The sequence below is a fragment of the Egretta garzetta genome, unplaced genomic scaffold (assembly GCF_000687185.1).
Source record: "Egretta garzetta isolate BGI_Z169 unplaced genomic scaffold, ASM68718v1 scaffold40, whole genome shotgun sequence".
In the NCBI taxonomy this organism is placed as follows: domain Eukaryota; kingdom Metazoa; phylum Chordata; class Aves; order Pelecaniformes; family Ardeidae; genus Egretta; species Egretta garzetta.
Genome location: NW_009258484.1, coordinates 2,344,918 through 2,368,759, shown reverse-complemented (window position 1 = coordinate 2,368,759; position 23,842 = coordinate 2,344,918). Strand labels below are relative to the sequence as shown.

Sequence of the window (23,842 nt, the reverse complement as noted above, 5' to 3'; positions counted from 1 at the left end):
AAGTAGATGTATCGAGAGACTGGTTTGGCTAACCAAGGAAATTATAGTAGAGCTCTGGTGCAAAAAGAAGAGTACACAGGAGGTGGAATTAGAACCAGGCTAGAAAGGAGGAAATTAGAAACATTGTTTGGGCATGTAAGGAATGCTTAGGAAGGCAGGCCAGCACTCAAGTGGAAATTGAGACTTGGAACAGGTATTAAGGGCAACAAGAGTTTCTACCAGTTCATTACTGGTAAAGGGCTGACCAAGGAAAATGTGGCCTGTTGCTGAATGGGATGGACGATTTAGTGACAGATAGGACTTGAGGTGCTCAGTGTCTTATTTGCCTCACTCTTCACCAAAGTTTCTCAAGACTCTAAAGTGAAAGTGTTCAAGGAGAACTACCTGCAGTGGATAAGGATTGAGTCAAAGATTCCTTGAGACAATTTGTCCCATACAAATCCATAATACCTGATGGGGTACATCTGATGGTAGTGAAAGTCCTTGCAAGGCTGATCACTATTATCTCTGAAAGGTCAAGGAAATTGGGACAGGTCACAGATGCCTGGAGAAAGACAAATGTTGCACCCATCTTCAGAATAGTCAAAAAAATCCAGGGAACTACAAGCTGGTTAGCTTTTCTTATGTCCCTTGGAAAACCATGTAACAGGTTCTTTTGGGACACAGTTCTGGCTGCATGAAGGAGAAGGTAATTGAGAACAGCCAACATGGATTTACAAAAGCTAAACCATCCCTTACTAACCTGCTTGCCTTTTATGATAAAATAACTAGATTTGTGGACACAGGGAGAGCAGTGAACATCATTTACCTTGACATTGGCAAGGTTTCCACACTGTGTCCCACAATACTCATGTATCAGAGTTAGAATGCTACATTCTGAATGGATGGACAACTAAATAGGTAGAAAGCTGGCTACACAATAGGACTCTGAGGGTTGTGGTTAATTGGTCATACTCGACCTTGATATCTTTGACAAGTATAGTGTCTCAGGGGTCTATCCTGCCTAAGAGATGGATTTTATAGTTCATTATCTATTAGTCTTTCAGAACTGGACTACTATCCTCAACTCCTGCTTCCTTTCCCCTTTATGTTTTCACAACAGTCACCTCTTTAAAGAGATGACCTTGTCTTTTAATTTAAAATAATTTCCTTTATTTTTTACAGAATTTTCTCATTTTAAATAGGAGTAGTCTCATCATAATACATATTTGAGGAGACATGAGACTACATTTCATCTCAGATCTAAAATTCTAAGCTTTGCTTCTGTAATTTCATCTCTGTACCTAAGTCTGCTGTCTGCCTTTAGCCAAGAAAATAGATACTTTTGCACATCCACCTACCTGGGCGTCCAAGCATACTTAAAATTCATAGGAAGCCTTTTTCTTTTAAGCCCTGTTTCATTGAGAGTTTTCATTAATTTCCTGGTAATTGTAGCAGAATGTTTAAATAGACGGGAAATTTGTGTTTGTTTAAATTTGGATGAATTGCTGATTAAACCCTGAAAGGAGGCTAATAAAGACTTACATTCTTTCCATGTTACCTCAACTAGAAAATCTTGGGTAACTGCAGCAAATTGTCTTTTGGACATCCTCTGTTGCAGTTTGACAGTTCTGGTATGTTTGGTTTGTGGCAAATGAGCTCACAGTCATTATTCACTGTCTGCAATACTTAAATGCTCAGGCCCTATATCTATGGTGCCATTTGCCATATTTGATTTATGATGTGCATCTACAGTTGGATCCCTAGATAACCTTTGAAGGATTCATTTAGTAGTTGGGTCCAAGAAGGATGGAGGAAGGTTCCTTGTTTCTGTCTTGACAATGATCTTGATCACAGGAAATCTGAAGTCATAATGGGAAGCTCACCTGAATCATCCAAGAATACAAGATACTTGGTCTTCAGACATCATGGATATTATGTAGCTGAGGGCTTCCAGAACAACTTGCAGAAGATCCCAGTCTGATGTGCAAAATCCAGTATATGCAAATCCAGGCAGAAAATAGCACTGGGGAAGCAGTAGCACTCAGATACAAGATATAAATAAGAACAAAGGTGTTTGATTATTCTATCTTTGGCATATGTAACCAAATTCTGTTGCTGTATTGTCATCCTCACCAATTGTAACTTTTGATTGGAGGAATTCTTTATCAACTGCAAGTGGCTGTTTTACGGAAAGTCATTCTAAGTTTCATCTTCCATACTTCTGTAAAATGGTGCACTGAATGTCTGTATTTCTGCTCCAGCTGAAGCATGAGCTTGAGCTCCCTGTAAGATGTGCTTTTTTATAATCTCAGCTATTTAGTACAGCTGTCCTTGCTCTACCTCCCGACTAATAGTCAGTTTGTGTTAAGGAAAGCATACATTGCTATGGTAACCATCTATTTGTGGGGTCAGTACAGCTGGAGTTCTGAGATCTGTTTGAGGTTTTGAGGCATCCTCCCACGTTCTAACCTTGCCTGATCCGGTTATATGTCAAAGCTGAGGCTGATTCTGAGATGCAGGCCATCTCAGTTGTAACTGCTTGTCTTGGTTTTTTATTGGATGGACACTATTCGGAGAGACAGATTCCTCTTGATTTAGAAAATTCTTACGCAAAGTAGGAAATCTTTATGAGGAGTGGAATAGATTCTTTGTAGTCAACTCTGCGTTTCACTGTGTCTGTTATAGCTTCTGTGGCATTTCTGAAACGTTAATAGTTACCCTTCATGAAATTTAACTTGCCAATGTGCTCACGTCATAGTCCAGTCTTTGCATGCTGTAATTTCAGACTTTTCTTTAGCAAATTCTTCATCATTACCCTTTTGCTAGAAATCAGACTGCTGTGTTAGACGTTACCTTCTAAAGTTTATAGGAATTTACAATCAAAGTATTTAGAGCAGTATGGCATCTTGTAGAACTTCAAACTCTTCAAGTTAGAGGAGTTCAAGAATCCTATTATAGATACCGAGTGCAATGATAGATTTCATTTCTTATGAATGCCATTAAGAGTAATAATTGTCAAAACAACTGTGTTTGGTGAAAAAGTGGCATATTTCCAGGCTGCTTCTTGGAAAAATTAAGCTATGGGCATCTGATGAAAGTAAATCAGAGAAACATCTGTTTCCCTGGACATGAGAGTTGGCAGAACTTCAGGAATGAGTAGAGGAAGCAAGATCTTAGCTAAATTATAACAAATGTTCATTTTGTAACCTGGTTTGAAAATTGCTGCTTGGGAATGATCTGCTTTTCTAGTTTTTTCTCAAATGAAAGAAAGATTAGGTAACATAAGCACAATTGTTTTATCTAGCAGCATAACAGCTACGAGGCCTCTTTTTCTCTGTGTGAGATTATTACTAGGAAGAGATCACTGTGAGATAGCAAAGTCAGTTTAGAATAGTTAGAGAGATACGGTTTTTCATCCTTCAATTCTGGTGGGTGTACAAATAGCACTGTTTGTCACAACCTATCCCAATCCACATCTAAATGCGTTGCAAACACTTTATGGTTTTTACATGTTTCCAAGACAGTTTGGGTATAGAATTATCACTGTCTGTACTTCCAAAACTCTAAAAAAAAAAAAAAAAAAAAATTAATTCTCCCAGGGTCTGGCTATTTACCTGAATGCCTTCTTGGGATGTGGAGCTCCACAATCCAGCCTTTTCAAACCCCATTATCTGAAAAACAGGGGCTTCTGATGGATCATATTTACTTTTTCACAACTTCTTTTAACCTGTAAGCACTCTGGACTTCTAAAGTAACCTTACTGAGGACAGAATTCAGGAAAGCAAGTCATGTGGATTTAAAATAACTTCTTACCTACTCCTAAACAACATTTGCAAATAACTTATATTTATGAATCGGCATGTCCTGAGACATACTCTTATCTAGTCTGCTCTCACTCATAAGTCTCTGACACATTGATTTTTAGGTAAAGGAGAGCCTGCCATTTACTCTTATTCCTACAGACACTTCAGCCCTGTCATGTTTATTTTAAAGTACCAGCATATCTTAATTCTAGTTTTTACTTCCATTTTCCATATGTTCAGCTGGAAACTTCATAGCTATCTGTACAGAAGGCTCATTTCCCCATAGAAGTGCACCAGGAATTGAATCACGAGTGATTTCAGACTGCTTTGTTCATGGATTCCTTACCGAAAGTCTAAGAACAAATCAAACCCATTTCCTAGTAAGGGACCTTTAACTGTTGTTCATAAATTAGTGGGCATTAATAGAAATCAAGCTTGTCTTGGTAAAGAGAAACCATAAGTTACCAAGTCAGTGTTTAATCTCTACCTTATGGGGTAAAAATTGCTACTCAAAGAGGATAAGATTTTTGCTGATCATCAGTTCGTCATTGAGATCAGCTCAGCTGAGGAAGGACAGAGCAGCACATTTGGCTTCAATTCTGGTAGGAGTTTCCGTGGTGCAGCTAAAGAAATGATCACATGGGATAAAGCCAAACATTATTCTAGGTCAATGGCTTTTTTTCTTTTAGTAAATCACAAATTACTGGAAAACAGTATAAAAAGTACAGCAGGCCTGTACATTCAGACAGCTCCTTAGCCCTGTGGGAGGACTACTTGTGTAGAGATTAATAAGTGTGACCAGAAGGCCTGATTCATCCCTGTCTCAACATCAGTCTATCTGCTAGATCTTTGAGAGTGGTGTTTGCTAAGGTGGGATGAGGATTTACAAGGGTGAATGAGAACACTGGGCATAATTCGGTCACAACAAGTGTTCAGTTGTCAGTGACAAGGAGATCTCGCTGAAGAACATGCCTTATTTCCAAAGGAGAGTAAAAATGGTACTGCTCTCAAATTTCACATCTTCCCTCTGTTTAGCAAGTATATATGCATTTTGTGGCTCAAGCTCCTTCTAACTTGGATTGGTCATTTCAATACATGATGGTTTGGGAAAGATGCAGATGCACTTTTTCCCAAAAGGAAGTGCTCTGTAAAAATCTCTGGACAGGAAGCAATAGTTGAGCAGATGAGTGAAATATAAGTCAGGATATATTGGTGGGTTTCAAGCCTGCATTAATATAAGTATTATACAAGGTAATATGTTACGTAAATATTTTATAACCTAACAGTACATGGAGTTCATGTTCTTGGGAATATATGCTAGAAACTGTTGGTTTGTCTTTTGGAAATGTCTGAGGAGGTAAAAGACCAATCAATCACTGAATTTTCTTGTGCAAAATCATAGAATATAGAGCTAAGAAAAAGGAAAACACAATTCGAGAATTGCATCAGAAAAGGTATTTCCATTGAAATAAGGCAGCATTAATGTTATTCTGTAAATAGTGACTGGAGCTTGTCTAGAATACTGCTGACAGTTTTGACTATGCACTTGCAGAAAAGGTAAAATCAGTGTATGAAATTAGTAAAAACCCAAAAGGCGATCTCTTTTACCATACAAGAAAAGTCAGAGAGCTGATTTATTTAGTCTAGTAAAATAGGGATAGATAGAATATCAGAGGGGCAACAGAAGGATGAAGAGTTGTCTAAACCTAAGGGCAATTTTTGCATAAAATGAAAAAGTAAAGACTGCTGAAGAATACATTTGGATTGGAAAGTAAAAGGGTTTTAACCTTCAGAGGACCTTCCATAGCTGTGCTGGAGTCAAGCAACTCAATCACATTTTCATAAACTGAAGACACATTTCATGAGCTAGATTTCATGAAAACGCCTTTCATAAACTAAAGATAGTTCATGAAAGAGTTTGTATGACATAGCTGTGTATTGCAGTGAAAGAGTAAATTTGCTGACCTAGAGGTCCTTGTTCCTTTCTCTTATTTGCAGTGCGTGAAGGGAGATTTTTTTTGATGTATTGGCAGCCTTTGATACTACTGAGTATGAGATTTTTCCTGGTTTGTGATCCCTTCTGAATAATTTCTATTGTTTTTCTATGAGAATCCAAAAGATACTTGTAAGCTCTTTTTCTCATGCCAGAAAAACATGAGGTTTCTTTTTTTTTTTAATCTTATGCCATGCATGTGATTGAGTTAGTAAGGATTTAGATAAATTGGAAAGAATTCAAAGGATGACGACATTACCATGCATGTTCATCAGGTGTAACCCAGTTAGTACAGTATGCTGAGTTGTGCTGTGTCTATTCGAATTTGAGCTCCAGTCAGGGTTAGCTGGCTATGATTTAATCCAGATATAATAGTAATAACACTTTTGCTGTCTTTTTCTTCATAGAAATATCATTTGAGAATACAGGATAACTTCAGGGTAACCCCCGGTATCAGGATGGATTGGGGTAACCCCCAGTATCAATACAGGCTGGGGGAAGAAAGGATCAAGAGCAGCCCTCCGAGAGGGAACTTGGGGGTGCTGGTGAATGAAAAGCTGGACATGAGCCATGGAACTGTTGGAGCGGGGCAGAGGAGGGCTACAAAAATGATCCGAGGGCTGGAGCACCTCTCCTATGAGGACAGGCTGAGAGAGTTGGGCTTGTTCAGCCTGGAGAAGAGAAGGCTGTGGGGAGACCTGATTGCGGCCGTTCAGGGCTTAAAGGGGACCCATAGGAAAGGTGGGGACAATCTTTTTAGTAGGGCCAGCTGTGACAGGACAAGGGGTAATGGTTTTAAACAAAACCAGGGTAGGTTTAGACTAGATATAAGGAAGAAATTCTTTACAATGAGGGTAGTGAAACACTGGAACGAGTTGCCCAGAGAGGTAGTGGAGGCCCCATCCCTGGAAACATTCAAGGCCAGGTTTGATGGGGCTCTGAGCAACCTGATCTGGTTAAAGGTGTCCCTGCTCACTGCAGGGGGGTTGGACTAGATGACCTCTGGGGGTCCCTTCCAATCCAAAACATTCTATGATTCTATGATTCCCATTAGAAGTAAAACTCAGCATCAAAAAATTACTTTTAAGTAATGTTTTTAAATTTCAAAAAGTAACAAGTTTCCATGAATAAGTACAGCAAGCTTATGTGCAAGTTGCTTTGCAAAAACCTCTGTAAGGCATTGCTTCCCTGACCTTGTAGTAGCTGCCTTTCCTTTCAAAGCTCAGATACACATTTAACTGCTTTAACTTACTATGCTTCTGTTTTCTGACACACATTCTTGCACTTACACATCAAAACATCCAGGCCAAGGCTTCTTTTGGAAGCATACAAGATTTCTAAATGAGGGCCTAGATTTTAACCCTTCTCTTCAAAAGGCTGTCTTTCTGGCAAGGGATTTTAAGACTAGTGTAATTCTTAATGGTCTTCTACAAGCAAAAGCATAGTTTACCTAGTCTTTGAAGTTCTATCTTAGGTGCACACAAGCACCTAAGGTAAGTGAATCACAATATGTCCCTTATTAGCACACACTGATACAATATTATTTAATGATATAGTGTTGATAGGTTGTGGACTCACTGTTGTCACAATCCCAATGTGCTGACCACCGTACCAACAATTTTTCATCTTGAAGAAATCGTAATCAGTGATAGCAGTATGAGAATGCATGAAACAACTGGCTAGACACAGCTGAAATAATGCTGAGATATTCCATAGATAAGATTTTTGACCACAAACAAAAAGGAAGAGAGCAGGTATGTCTGTAGTTTTAAATAAAACCAAATAGCCTGGACTGGCGTATGTTCATACTGCTTAGGGTTAGCACTTGCTAGAGCAGAGTGTTTTCATTAATCCTACATAGCACTTAGTCCAACTCTTCCCTGAAGCCTATACAGTTCCTGTTTTACTTTAAGGTATCATGACTATTTTGTCTGCTTAGTTCAGATTGTTTGGAATAACATGAGGGCTACCCACTAGAGCGATGTGTTCTATGTGTGCTGGGGTATGGTGTGAAAACACCTGCAGAACTTCCTTGGGTAGCATTGGAGAGAGTTTAAGTTGACTCAGTCTCATCAATGTGTCTTTAGTGAACTGTCCCTTGGACCATGCCTATGCATTTTCCAAATGGAAGTTACAGTGAGCCAAAAAATGGGTGGAGGCCAGGGTAATGATTTGAGTGCTGTAGGCAGTCAGGACCCAGTGCACAGGCATGTTCCCTGGTCCCCTCTTATTGGTCCTCTCCTTGACTTTGGACCCTGAAGACGTGGGCATTTTGAGGTTTAGTTTGCCTGATGTGCTGTCCAAAAGTTGCAGCAACTCCAAAGTTGTTCCCAAATGCATCAGGTCTCTCAGCCTCTGGCACAGAAAGGTCCACTGAGGGGGTGGGAGGTACAGCTGGGGTCACCAGCAGTTTCAGCCAGCTGATTGGAATCATCTGCTGCATGTCTATAAAAGTTTTCTTTTTCTGTAAAGCCGCCAGAGACTAGTGTTGACAGATCTTTTTTTTTTCCTTTTTTTTTTTTTTAGATCATTTACCTGAGTATTGGCAAGAGATTTATTTATAACTAGTAGAAATTACCTTCTCTGTGAATCCATTTGAAGTCCCTTGTAGGTGTTTTAGTGCATAAATGGGCATAGAGAATGTGAACACTTCTTAATACAGATAAATACAACCAAGATGAAATCAGTATGTATTTATCATTGGTCATGAAGAGAGGCAGCTTAGATTGTTTTTCAAGGTATAAAAACTATGTCCAGATGTCCCAAATAATAAACCCAGTGGGTTAAAGTTAGTCTTGATCTTTTCTCACTGAATTCTTGGTGGCAGGGAGTGTCTAAGAAACCTGTTGATTTCACCGAAATCCATTTGAAACTAGAAATCCTGCCTGGACCACAGCTGACTCAAAGATACTGAATTTGTACTGTGCTCCATTTATTCAATAGTTTTTTTCATTCAGGAAGGGTTGTGCAGCTTGAAATTTGTGTGTTCAGTTTTGATATCCTAGCTAGTTGGTTCCAGGTTGTTAATGTCATATGGAAAAGCTCAGGAAGACCTGTGACGCACAGCTTGATTGGCGATGTTAAACACTCAACTTCTAGTATTTTCTCATTTTAGAGAAGCTTGTTAAAGTCATGCATGCTTACTACTAATCTGTTTCCGAGGGCTGTTCCACACTTGCCCCTTAACAGTAAAAATCTGAACACTTAACAGTAATAAAATATTAGAGCATATCTTCCAGCAGGGTAGATTAAAAAATAAAGCTAAGTTTTGAAGACAGTGGAGGCAACCTTAGTCTTTCAGTTTACAGTTTGCAAAAAACTTTTTGCATTCAAGAATAGCAAAAGGTTAGCTATAATAAAAAGGCTTGTTAAAAACATGAATATCCACTGTGAAACCTTAATCCAAGCTTGTTTGTCTCTAAACAGAGGCCTCAACATTTATGTCTCCCCATGCCACACACCCCTATTAAATATTATCTCAGGGTAAATGATTTCCTTCCTTCACAGATGGTGGAACACACCAAAGGAGGCAAGAATAGAGTTCAGATCTTTCCGTCTTATAGATGTAAGGTCTAGTAATCATGGCTTTCATTTCTAATAATCATAGCTTTCATTTGTGGAGCTTCTAAGCACCAGACACCAACCTTAGGGTGGGATTCGCTAGAAATTTCTCATGCTTAATATAAAAATCTCTGAAATTGTGTTTCCCTGATGCTGCAAGAAGGAAAATCCCAGACCATGTGCCAATTTGACACAAAACCCCCCAGTTCTTCCTGAGCCTAAACAGACCTGTCAGATCTTTGCATCCTGAAAGATATTTCCTCCCTGCTGATAAGGAGAGCAAAGCAATTTTGAATAGAACGGGCAAGCTAAGATATGAACTCTAGGGATGAGAAAGCAGTTGTTCCCATTCTTCCAGCCCAATAAGTTATCAGCATTATTAACAACACAGTGTTGTTTATGCTGGAACTTTATTACGCACCTCAAGGTATTTGGTGGTCTTTACAAGAGTCTTAATTTAAGGTGTCTGATTGACCTCTTCAGTCTCAGTCCAATCTTAATCTGTTTTTTCCTTCTTTTTAAGTAAGGTTTGTCTAGTTCTGATGCCATGAAAACTTGGAAACATGATGCACTTTTCACTCCAGTGTTTGAAAAGCATACAAGAGAAAGTTATATTATTTTGCAATTTTTAATGGTATTTTAAATCTTCAGTAATCTCATGATTTTTTAAGACTTTGAAATCAAGATACTTATATTTAACAATACATCAGTATCAATAAGAGTTTAAACAGTTGTCTAGAATTTCTTTAATGGTAGTGTTGTATTCATGTTCATATTGAGAATGGTGTTAAAAACACGCTGAGAATGTTTCCCTTCAATAATAAAGAGCAAGCTTTTTCCATATAACATTATTTGCTTGTGCTTTCACAAATGCAGAAAATTTTAAATAAAACTAAATTTTTCATGTCAACTGATTTGGCAATTGCATTACAGTAGTTTCATTAATTTTATTTTTTTTTCCATTTTAAGCATATCTGCTGAAATAGCTTATTTGAAGTACATCAAATACAAAGGTTGATTTTGATTTTTCTCACTTTAGATTATTATGTCATGCAATGAAAGACCATATAGTGCGTGTCGCAAATGAAGCAGAATTTATTTTGAACCGACAAAGAGCTGAAGATGTCCACAAGCACGCCGAGTTTGAGGTAAGCCTGAGAGTTGGTGCATTTCTGCTTCTCTGTTTTCACTCAGTTGTCACCTAGACTGTAACCCCATACAATAAAGATTTTTTTTCTTCCAAGAAAGAAATTTACATTGAAGGCATTTCCAAACTAGTTTTTAAAAGCTTTGGTAAATGTCAAACACAAGGAACGGGTTTGATTTCTCATCTCCTCTTTGAAATTCATGAAAACATTTACAGCTTGAAGAAATCCCTTAATCAGAATGTCTAAACTGATATGGCAGACCCGTCAGCTTCACAAAGAACTTTTCTGATTTATTGCAAATACTAATGCAAATCGCATTAGTAATTATTTTTGTTGGATTTTATCAACACTATATATGAGTTCAGTAAGAAAGAAAAGCAATTAATACACTTCAGGCACTTAGTGAAAAACAAGAAATAGAAATGTTTTGTTAAACAGAATTAGTATTTTAAGGTAATTTTGTTTGAACATTTTGCATTTTGGAGCACTTTAGAACATTCACTTGCTATAATTTATATATTGAAATATGATACTACATATCTTTCCTGCTAGGTAGGAATCATCAACTATTGAAATTAAGATTGTGTTTAAAATGTCTGTTCGTTTTAAGTATTGGAGGAAGTAACACGGCAGCTGGATCCCATAACTCTTTAATGTCTATAATTCTTACTCCTAAAAGGAGTCAACATTCAATTGCTTTTTTCATCAATGAGTGTTGCAGTATATAATTTAAATTATATTGCTTGACAATGATGCAGATATACAAAAAAACTTTTTTTAAAATGTGTTCAATTTAACAGGTTCTTGATTATTTCTTCAGGATTAATTTTGTTCTTATTCAACAAATTTTCATGCAAAAGTGATTGAATAAAGTTAAAAATTCATTTTTGACACGGTTTTATCAAATGTGGTTTTTCATTTTTATGGTGTTTTATACATTTCACCATCACTGGTTTTTATTATTTCCAAACCTGTCTGTGATTGCATACATTTGTGCATGTGTAAGTATATATTTAAAAACATACATTTCCACATGTTTTAATGCTCAAGTGACCTAACATAGGGATTAAGATAGACTGACTATGTATTGATGATAATAAATAGCTATATCAATTTATTCATCTGTCAGAAAATGTCAACAAGCACCTGGTGACTAGAAATAGGATCCAGTAATCTTAGTTTTGATGAGGTTTTTATCTCCTTGAAACAGCTCTCTTAAATGTGCACTTTGATGTTCTTGTTCTTGTGCTCCTTGACCTAGCTGAAAAGTGTGAGACACAGAGATATCTGTTGTCATTTTGAATACACATAACCTTTACTTCATTTTGTCAGAGCAGACAGCAGACACTTGTCATATGGGATTGCAACAACTTTATTACCCAGCGTATACTGGATATTTTGAACTTAGATAAAATCACATTTACAATTAAGTGTGTGTCAGAGTGAAGTTTCATATTGCCTCAACAATAAATAACATTTGATATTTATCAGAGCATCATGTGGTAACCTAAGATGACAATAGAAGATTGAGTTATCTGCTCTTTGAAGAATACATTGAGGTATAAGATCTGTCAGAACTCTAGACAAAATGAGAATATTCAATTAACTTCCAGCTTCTGTTAGCAAATAGGATTTAGAATATTAACTAAATTCCCTAAAGGAATAGCCTTAAGTCAGTCTTATTGTCTGGTAAAGAAACAAACACATTTTTCATATATGAAAATTTTCATTATATTTGTCACATGAAAAACCTCAGCTATATGTTTTAGATGAGTAAGATAAAATCTGCAAGTCATAAAAGAAAATTATGAAATGTAGCCTGTGTTAAATATGAAACTCAGATGTACTTAAATAAGGTGATGGTTAAAGTCTGAAAGAATGTTTTATATATTGTCTTTAATAATGGTAGGTATATAACCGAACATTTTATTACTCATCCTACTTGAAAGTAGTAGGGACAAAGATTTCTGGTAGTTTTCTGTTGCATAATTGTAAATCTGTCATTTTCTTTTAATAAGCTGTATTGGTATATGTTCTGGGGTTTAGTACATGTTAATCATTGCTCTCAGCCAGACAAGTGAGTGGCTATTTTATTTTTACCTTTTAAACTTTAATTGAATCATTATGGGTGAAATTATTTGGGCCAAGCTGCACTGTGTTGCCTGTGTAGTGAGAAGCCATGGACCAGCATCTAAATTTTATTCTGTAAGTCCAGTTGCAGTCAGGGCCAGGAAATTCCTCCCAGAATGCGTGCTTCACAGTTAACTTTCATTTTGTTAACCTTTGTAATTGTTCAGGAAGAAAAATGAAAATTTAATTTTACTGTCCAATGAGCTGGTGAAATATTAACCTCATTACTAAGGCAGATCATTGTACTAATTGGTGCTTCCCTGTACAAGAAGATAAATTGAAAAATGAATTAACCCTTTATGAATTAGTGTAACGGTTGTTCTCTTCCAGATAGATTACTTGAAATAATGGCTGTAACACAGTGGAAAGACCACTGTTAAAATCTTACTGAATGCTAATGTGATCTATAGTAAAAAGGTAGTGTGCAGAAATATGAAGAATAAACTACAGATTAGTATGAGGTTAACTTAATTTTAATTGCTCTTTTGAATATTAGAAAACAGGATTCTATTCAGCGTTCTGTTACAGCACTGAGTGTTGGTTAAACATTCTAAACTGGTGCACAATAACTGCGTGCAAAAATGTCTCTTAAAAGATGATTTTAAAATTAGCTGTTTTGAGAATAATGTAGCCTTTGTAATTCATAGCTAGAAAGTGATACTTCTAATGTATTTATTTTAATTAGTATGGCTACATTTACTTTGTTTAGACATTCTGAAAGGATCTTTACTAGGAGGAGAAATTTAATTTGAACTTAACGCGGTTTTGAGAAAAGAAATGGAAAAATTATATGGTGCTTATTGTACGTAATGAAAGGATTTATCAAAGCTAAAATACACCATAGAGTTTTGACAGTTTCAGAAACAAATTCGCGTGAAGGTCAATAATGCACAGCCGTTATTTTAGAGGTAGTTATCTCTTAAAGGAAATACGATGAAAACATTAGATCTTTCTCAGTTTAAAAAATGAGTGATTTTTCAACCATTAGGGTTTTTTAGAAGTGGTAGTAAGTTATGAAAATTTTTCATGTTGTGGTATGAAATAGAAAACATACTCCTTTATTGCATGGTTAAAGGAATTCCTCTTTAGCATCCATAATAATAAAATTATCAAATGGCTTTTTAATCATAGGTTTTACTGCAATATAAAAATCAAAAGCAATGTACATAATTTTTTCCTGTGTATTATGTTATGTATGTTATATCTGTATTTTACACCTGAGAACACATGAAACTGTTATAAATAAAGACCAACTTTTAAGGCATATTCGTGGTCACACCTATACACACAGAAATGTACAGCTAAATGTTTTGAATTGCAATTCTGTTGTCTTTGCCCTTGATATTTCCTTTTTTTCATGTTCTAACTGAGTGCTTTTTCATGGATAATACATAGTAGTAGAAGCATTTCAATTGACTGGTGTGTCCTATTCCTCGTAAAAGTATTTTAAAGAGTTCTTGTCATATTTAAAGAGTTTTAGTAAATAATCATTTTAAGGTGGTTCTAAAAAGCCTATCTTTTGTGAAGTAGATGTGCTTTCATTCCTAGTCACAGTGTGCTCAGTATGCTGCTGACAGAAGAGAGGAGGAGAAGATGTGTGATCATCTTATCAGCGCTGCGAAGCATCGAGATCACGTTACAGCCAATCAGCTGAAACAGAAGATACTCAACATCCTAACAAATAAGCATGGTGCCTGGGGAGCTGTTTCTCACAGGTAAGTTGCAAATGGAAAATGTGTGGGTTTTAAAGGTTACTTGCAAAGTTTAAGAAAAGCAGTCACTGAATAACTGAAATATGAATGTATCAGGAGCTAGGGTTGCTAAAATGTATTTTCTCTGTTAGTCTTTTCTTCACCTCGTTCTTGAGAAGCCCTCTTCACTAAAGATTCACAGATCAAACTCCTTTATAGGCTGAAAACATAATATTTTACCATATTATAAATAAATTCTAATGGGTGTTTGTTGATTATAATGCAATTCTACTGTTAGTATATCGGTAGGTTTTGAGGCTCCTACCAGTATTAGAATTTGAGTGAAGTGTTCTGAATGAGATACTGAGAGATGTAGGGATTACCATATAGACATTGACAGAGGAAGCCTGAAATAAAGACGAGAGTCAAACCAACTTGTCTAGCATTATAGAGTAAGTCAGTATTAGAATAACCAGCAGAACCAGGTCGCTTGAGTTGCCGTCTAATGCTTTCTTCTGTTTATAGATTTTTCTGTGCAAGTAATGAACTGGTAAAATCCACTGGTAAATTTTAACTCTCCTACAACAAAACAGTAGTCAGTGCCAGCCACTCACAGTTTTGCTTAAAGCAAAACTTATATTCTGCTTAAATGTAGCATGTGCAAAGCTGAACATAACCCAAGTGCAGCTCAATTCTACAGGTACTTGTGTTAAAAAAAAATTTTAAAAAGCATGATCCAAAGTATATAATTCTTACCATATGCAAGTTATAATACAGTATTTGAGGTTTTAATCAGATCTGTGTCAAATACTGTTTTTAAAAGTTCGTTCTATTCAACATAGATGTGAAACTAAACATTTTCTTCGTGCAAAAAAACAGAGCCTTGCACTTCTGAATCACAAAAATAGCCAGTGGCTAAGGTGCTGACCCTCATATGGAAGACTTGAGCTCAAATTGCTCCTTTCCTTCATTCAGAGCAAGGTCCTGAACCTGGGTCTGCCATGTGAGCGCCCTGTCTGGAAAACCAGAGACTGCCAAGTCCGTCTCTTGTTTGTGCATTCTAGCCACAAATATTTGATTATTTATTCAAAGCGGAACAGCTCAAACAAGAGAAATCAAGGAAGTTCTGCTTCCAAATATGCAATTTTTTATAGTTTAATTTTCTATTTAAATCCTGTTTAAGTCTGCTCTGAGTCAGGCAGAGCAGATCAGAAAGTTCCATTTCAGCTCTGAAAAACCTTTTCAGTAAAAATCTAGTTGAGACTGATAGACTACTACAAAAACTTTTCTCTAGATAAATATTTTCTTTTAAAAAATCTGTTTGAATGTAGCTTGAATACATATCCAGGGCTTAAGCTTATTAGAAAAGTTGTCAGGTAATAAATGTGACACATCAGTAATAATGTTTAATAAATGCTGCATACTCTGTTCATTCTTTTTGTCATTCTGTCTAGTTGGCTCTTGCAGTTATACAGTGTTAAAAATGTAATTTTTCATGTTCATCATCCTTATATCCTTACGTCTTCCGAAGAAATCACTACTTCCTGGATGATGATGGAGATGTATTTATTTTTTAAGGTGGTAGAAAGTGTAGAACTTCAGTCTTAAGGATATCCTGTAGTCTAATGCCAGAGACATTCTGGTAGAAATTGCAAAAATGACACATAGAAAATTGCGATATGGTTAATTCAAAACAGCCTTAGTCCATAATGGACACTCGTGTTATCTCTAGTTGAGGCTTAAAGCTGCATATCTGGAAACATGAGCCTGATGGAAATAAGTGCAATTTTCAATCCTTCTAATGTCTTTGAATTTTTGAGTAACATTGTTGCTCAAGTTCATGAATGGCTGCAGACACTTTGCAGGCTTAAGTCAGTTCCTGGTCTCTAACTTTTTCAGGAGACCATCTCTTCTTTGGCCCAGATAACTTTCCTCTCCTGGGTTGTTGATGGCATCCTAAATGGCAGCAGACCATTGCTGCAGTTTTTTTCGCTCTTCAGTCCATGATAGTTTTTGATGGGCCATGAAGCAGCTTGACACCTGTGACAAACCTATCAAATTTCTTACATCGAGCAAAAGAAACTCATTTTATTCCTGTCATGCCACTTCCCTGGTGTGCCTGCTTCTTGATTACTTGCAGTGCTGCTTTCCCATTTCAGCACTCAACGTGTTAGCTGCAGCTGTTGGCCTGGCTATATTTTAGCTTAAGCTGGAGAAGGGGGGACATGGTGACAGCACGAGGTCTCCAAGTGAGGTTCCCCATTTGCAGGAGATGATCAGGAGGCAAATGGCCTTGTGCTGCAGATCTCGCCATGTGCTGTGGCAGCTGTATGATCCACCACACAAGTGTACCTTCTGTCACAGGACCTAGTGGGCTGTGAATGGGAAGGCCTAGGATGGCAGCAGGTAGCGGGAGATGCCCAGTGGGAGAGCCTCTGAACCTTGTTAAGAGCCAGGGTCACTGGTTCTCAGTGGGCAGATTTAAAAGGTTTCAAGCACAGAAAGTAGAGAGGGGTCTCATTAAACTGCTTAGGCACAGAAGGCAAAACCTGTTGTTAATTAGGTAGTTCCTCCATATTGGAGGATCTTTATATGATGGAAATTGAGATGGGTTCTAAAATTGTACATACTTCTGGTCTTGGCCTGGAGAAGACGCAACAGGCCTCAAGTCTCAGTTTTTAATTCCGGACAAACAATTACAGTGTTAACAATCTCTTTATAAACTGTTGCTTCTCAGTGCCCCAGAGATACAGCCTGACTGGAATACAGAGTTACTTAAAAAAAAAAAACAACAGGTTGACACTCGAGACCTCTAGACCTCTGTAGTGACTCCATCATTTCAGTTGGGGAGAGCGTTCCCAGTTCTGAAGGCACACTGCTGGTCTCCTGTCCATCTCTCGCACTGGAGACCATTCATTGAAATGGTGAATTAGGGAGATTGTTCTCAGGCCCAGAAGGGGCAGGGGAAGAAACAGGCAACTGCCTCTGCATGATAAATACTTGGCCAACAGCAATCTCTTTTGATGTCCAAAATGGATAAGATAGGTAAGAAACTATTTGGGATGCGTGTGATTCTTAAAAGCTTCAATTCTCTATCACATACATAATCTGCAGCTACTGATTTACTGATAATTGTAGCTATAGTACATATATATGTGTGTTTGTTTCTCTTTTCAAGGTAAAGAACAAATTTTAAGTCCTTTAACATAGATGCTCATGTTATAAAATATTAAGGTCTCATTTTGTGAAATATGACCCAGTTGTAGAGAATTTTTTTTCTTGTGTTTGCAGTTCAACACAGTGAGCTTGGAAGCCTCCCCAGCTTTTATGTCTGCATGTATTGTTTTTGCAGAAAGCAGCAACCAGGATTTATTGTGTTTAATCTGTAGGTGCCACAAAGTTTACTCTTTGTTCATTAAAAAGCAAAGAAACTATTAAGAAACATAGAAACTTAGCATTGGGAGGAAAAACAAGAGGTCTGATGAGTGAAATTCTATAGTATTTGCAAATTATGAATTTTAAATATATTATCATAAACTCTTCTCAAAATGTTTGCAGAAACAAGAATGAAGTTGAATGGTGTGAGTCAACAAAATACCGTGTGGAACTTTCAGTTCTAAGTTAGGTTACAGTTCCATAAAGACAGTTGAATTAAAAATAACATAAAGTCATAGGTGACTTACATTTCAATTATGTTCTTAATTAGAGATAAATTATGAAGAAGAAATTAATTATATGCAATTGCTCCACCACTTGAATAAATGCCTACAAACACAATAACATTGTATGACCTATCCCTGTCCATAGACTAATCAATCAGTAGAGTTTGAGTTGGTCTGAGAACCTGTTTACTCTTTCATCTCCTTTTGTCTAAAAATGGTAACAGTTTTGAAAGAAAAAATTATTTTGTATTGTTTATCAGTGTTAACTTCTTTCCCCCTTCACAGATATTTTCCCTTCACTTCTTAAAGTGAAAACCAAAGTTCTTTTGCTCAATTTCTTGCAGGTGTGAGCATCAACTTTTCTACAATAAAAGAAAATTATTGAATCATCTTACTTTCTCCTACATATCTCAGACAAAGAATACTAGATTTCAAAATGAATATCATTAGTTTATTGCAAATCCTGTTTGTGCCCTTAAACCAAACTAATTCTGTTTTCCTCATTTTGGCAATTTGACATTTTTATGTATCTTCCTAATAGCTTACCCTAAATGTACTGGTTTTCTCATTTTTAATTTCAGCATTATACCAAAATTAGAATTCTGCAGGTTTTTCCTATTCAGACGAGGAATTGATGAGTTGGTTATTTCTTTGATGCATTGCCACTTATTCAGAGTGAATATGCAACATCCTATTTCCTTGAACTCAGGAAGAATCAAACAGGGTGTTTCATAGCTTAGCGTTCAAAGCTTCTTTAAGCCAGCGCTTACCCTTAGCTTTTTTCAGGGTTATAGTCTTCATGTCACAACATATGCTTCCTTCTGTCTTCTCTGTCAGCTTCATATGGTGCTTCTCTTCCCCTCCATCTGCTTCTCTCACCATACACATATTTCTTAACAAAAAAAAAAAAGTTTAGTGAAACCTGTCTGTACACACAGTTGAAATTCCTTATCAAGAATATGCATGCCTGTGTTTTGGGCCGTATCTGTTACCATGTCTGTTTGGAGTATTCTCTTATTTCAGCTTCTTGATTTAATCAGATATCTCAACTTTTCAAAAACTTTTATTCAAGTATACTGTATATATAGCTCTACTGTACAGTTTCTATAGGTTTAAGGCAATCTAGGGCAACAAAAGAGTTCTGAGTTCCAGTTTGTGTTCTAAATCTAAATATGAAATACCTGTCATAGATTTTTTCACATGATCAGTTTTGATATACACGGGAGGATTACTATAATGAGAAAAATGACATTTAAAAATGAGACTTGGTTCTGTTGCTTTCTGTGATTTGATGAAGGAGGTTCTACCGACATTAAAGCAGCTTTACCAAATAGAAAGTATACAAGGACTTTTTCTGTTCAAATCCATCTTTGGTTAAACTAGACACCCATAACAAATTAATCATTCATGGTGGAGGGCAGAGCTGTCAAACTCATTCTGTGGTGAAGACCAAATTCGTATGGGGAGACAGTCTGGAAATAAAGTTTCTTGCCAGACAGCTAGTTCTGCCTCTCACTACAGCCTGTGCTTCTGCAGAGATTGGGTTCTGCTGGGGGCCGGGGGAGAGAGCGGAAAGAGGAGAACTCCCCTTTTCTGAGCCTATGGGGCTTGCCAGTTAAATAAGTTGATACTGGGACAACACTGCTTCTAAACCAAATGTTTCCAGTTTACAGCAAGGGAGACCAGAACGCAGGAATTTAGTAAGAAGGAGTTTCCCTTACAGCCTGCCTTTGGCATGCTCTACTCCATCGCTATACTAGCTCCTGCCTTAGGAAGAGGCACAGAACCTATCGTGTCCCCCACTGCAAATCAGTTTCATCTGGTTTAGCTATTCATTCATTTCTGGCTCATTTTAACTGCTAGACATAAATTACAAGGGGAGCTTTAGAACAGTGGAAAAGATGTAGGACCAGATCCTGTCTACTGGATCCAGCAGCGTGTTTGACATGCCTGTTGTTAGAGGGCCTGGAAAGGTTCTGCATTTTTCAACATACTCTGTAAGAACTGTGAATTTTCTGTGTTTCTGGAATTGGTGGAATCTATTGTTCTTTGCAGAATAGATCCTTCCAGATTGATCTGATGGAACCTGCACAGTTTTCAACTCATTCATGAGCTGTCCTGATTTCAAGTTCTAAATATTTAGTTCTGGGACAATTTCATTACAACAAAACGTTAAGAAAATGCTTTCCTGTCTTCTGTTGTTAGCTGCACTGCTTGAGATACCTTGAGATCAGCAAATGTGTCAGCATTATTCACATTTTAGGTCCAGTATTTGTCATCCTGCTGTAGCAGGTTTTAAACATAAATGTGAGTGAGACCATCTGATCACTCGTTTGTGGTATGTTACTATTTCAATCCCCTTCTTACCTTTCTGGCTACACTTTCAACTTTGTGCTGCTCCTGCTGCTGTGCACCCATTATATTACAGCTCCTACCCATTGCGTACCCTCTTCCTTCCTCCCTCTCTGATTGCTTACCACTGTGGTGGAAGGCAGAGCCTATTGGAAAGAGTTCTTGCTAATGGTGCTGTGACATTTGACGAGCATGATGGGAAAAGGGGGATAGAAGAATTCGGTATCGTTTTCTAATAATAGGAAGTTAGATGTAGGATGCTATTTGCAGCACAAAGATACCTGCCAAGAATGGAGTATGGTATAACCGGAGATGGGCTGTACGAGTGAGTGTGCAGTTTGCTTAGGTGAGATTTATTCAGTTCTGTATTTGTGCAAGGTTGCTCAGTTGTTTTGAGCTGTGGTGCTGTTCACTATGGATTTTTTCCCACAGCTGGAAGAAACCTCTGAAGAAAATAGTTTCTTTGGAAAGAGGTATTTTCCAATGCTGGGAAACGCATGGTACTCAGGGAAGGCTTGTTCAACTCTTTGGAAAGACATGTTTAGCTCTAGGAAGCACAGTACGTTGTATTTCATGTCAAAGAAGGAAGGCTTCTGCATTTTCTTTCAGATTCTTACGTCTGCTATAAGAGAATTGCTTTTTCTTCTTTACTTTGTTTGTTTCACTTTTTTTCAATATGTTCTCCATTTTTGCCTAAAATTTGTTTTTCCCCTTTTGCTTCATGGCAAACACAAAGAGGAAAGTATGGCAATGCTTTTATTTAAGCTTTAGAAACAACAGATCTTTAGATGTGAGCAGAGTCTTAAACTGCAACAACAGTCAGAATATATATCCAAATTGCATACAGCCAACTTACTACATATATTTTTACTGTAGCAGTAACAAGGGAATTTTAAAGTGTACATATATTAAGAGGAAGGTCAGCCTTAACAAATGGAGAGGGATTTCTGCTCCTTCGTAAGTCTAGCTGTAGAGCTAGAATGTGCACATGCAGCCATTCAGCTTCCAGGATACCAGTAACAAGAACAGCCATAATGGTTCAAACCAGCGGACGGTCCATCTAGCCCTGTAACCTATCTTCAGCTGTAAGTGAATGCTTAACAAACAGAAAGATAGGACAAGTAGACATGATAGAGCCATCTAATACTCACTCAGACTCCTTGAATTTTCAACTCAGGATTTCCTGAGGAATCTCAATTTCAGTCAGTCTAGATTTTGAAGTTTCTTTATCTCAGTAGGGCTTCAAAGTCCAGCTGCCTTTCTTCATGTTTTCCTCCTAGTTCCTGCAATGGAAACAGCCTCTGCAGTGGGTATCAGCAGACTGGGGTAACAGTTGCTGGTATTGCACAATGTTTCTGGCATCTGTGCTCTTTCTTTCCCTGCCTTCGGTTTAGACAGAAGTAGAAACTCAGTAGAAACCACGAGGGAAGAATTTCTCATTAGGCAGGTAACACTTCCCTTACATGATTCTCACTTTTTTTCCCATGCCTGTCTAGTAATACCTGTGCAATATAGCAGTGGATTTCCCATCTTCTCCATACGTAAGAACAGAAAGCAAAGAATAAAAAAGGAATAAAAGCCATAGATTAAAAGCTTCTGAAAATGTAAGTTTTACGTTTCTATGGCCTTTTTTTTCCTCAGAAATTAAAATTCTTTGATTTATTCTTTATTTTGTGACATGAAATGGGTGAGAAACATCATATTTTTAAGTCACAGTAAGCTGTTGTACTACCATTACACTCCAGGATTCTTTCCCATGTGATGCTTCAAGTAGATTACAGAAGATTAATGCAAAGCTGTAGAAAATATTTTTTGCTAAAAGAAACATCTGTAGTGTTTTGACAGACTTCTCAGATATTTTTGTTGGAAACATCAGAAATGCAAAGTTTAACCAGAAGTGAAAACCCAGTGGAGCCATTTTGATTCCCCTCCTCTCAAAACCTTAATGTATCTTGTACTTTTTTATTTGAAATGTATTTATGTCCATCCATACATTTGTAAAATAATTTGGGACATTCAGAGTAGGGTCTGGAAAGGAACTGAAGGTTAAATCATCCTTGGGCCCTGAGGCAGGCGTAGTCTGGTACATCCCTATCACATGCTTTGCTTCCCCCTTTTTTTGAGCAGGGGGAGAGTGGAATTCTACAAACATTTTAGAAAACCTATTCTGTGTCTTTGATAGCTCTATAGTTGCTTTTGCATGTGCATTATAGGATCGTTTTCTTTGCTACAAATTAGATTAATTATACCTGGTTTTAAATGTAGCCCTTCTCAAAGTTTTTGGAAGCTGATACTATCCTTTCATGCTGTTGCCTTCCAGACTAGACAAACACATTTTTTTTTCAGTCTTCCTTTACTGGTTATCTATATCTTGTATAATGTTAGTATCTTGCTTTAGATGCCTTGCAGTGTGCCTATATCTTCTTTAGAAAGGAACCTGATTGCAGCTGAGCCCTCAACAACGCACAGCTCTACTGAAGTTTGTTTCACACTATAGCTTTGCTGAGGCATCCAAAAACGAGATTGTAGGCTTAGTCAGAACTGCCCAGAACCACTCGGCAGGCTCTTATTCCCCTTCTACTAATCGACAGTCACTTGCTGCTTTGTATCTGTGCTTGTAATTGTTTTAAGACTGTTGTCTCTCTCTTTCATCTTACAGATTTTAGACTTTTTAAAGAAATTTTGAATTATTATTCTCCTCTGCTGTTCTTACAATTCTCACTGCTTGTTGTCACGTCAAGTTTTATTGTGGATTTTCTCTAGTTTTTCATCAAAGTTGGTAATGAAATGTTTAATACAGCGGAGTTTAGGACACAACCCATACAGCCTCCCATTATAAAATATTCTAAATCTGGTCATGAACCTTTGATACTCGCTGTAAAAAATCCAGGTTTTAACCATTCGTGTATTCCTCTATTATAGTATTACATATTTCTCTTAGTCTATGCAAACAGTAAGTACTTGTGTGTCAAAAGCTCACTATTCTGATTATCCTGTAGATGAATAAACATGTAAATCAAATGGTAAAGGAACTTGCTTGTTCATAATAAACCCACATTACATTGTTTCATATTAATTAGCCAATTGATAAATGCTTTGCATGTATCAAAGGTAAACATTAGTTTATAATTAATTTAGTGTGTTTCTCCCCTTTTAAGACCACGTAGCATCCTTTTCCAATCATCTGGAATCACACCTATCCTCCATAAATTTTCAGAGAACTGATAAGTGATCAGGGATTGATGTCTCCTTTTTTTTTTTCTTGCTACATTTCCTTTATGATTATGTGCATTTATTAAATAGCTCTTGTCTACAACCACATTGGTATTTTAGTATATTTTATCTTCATTCCACATCAGAATCGTTTTGGGTTGTGTATGTAATTTAGAAATTGTGGCAGACATTTTAAGGGGGCTTTATCCACCAATTTACTGAAATTTTCTAAGTTTGGGGGATTTAAACTTGGTTATTCTGTAGCTTTAACATCTTTCCTTGGAAATACGAACTCTGTTTCAGTAAT

General features: G+C 37.0%; 1 protein-coding gene across 1 annotated transcript in view; it reads left to right on the top strand.

Moving 5' to 3' along the window:
* The window catches only part of NBEA (neurobeachin), a 513,899-nt gene that overhangs the window by 266,213 nt on the left and 223,844 nt on the right, over positions 1-23,842 (top strand). Inside the window, 2 exon segments of the mRNA XM_035900172.1 lie at positions 10,379-10,487; positions 14,166-14,332. Of these exon segments, the coding sequence (XP_035756065.1) occupies positions 10,379-10,487; positions 14,166-14,332 (276 nt within the window).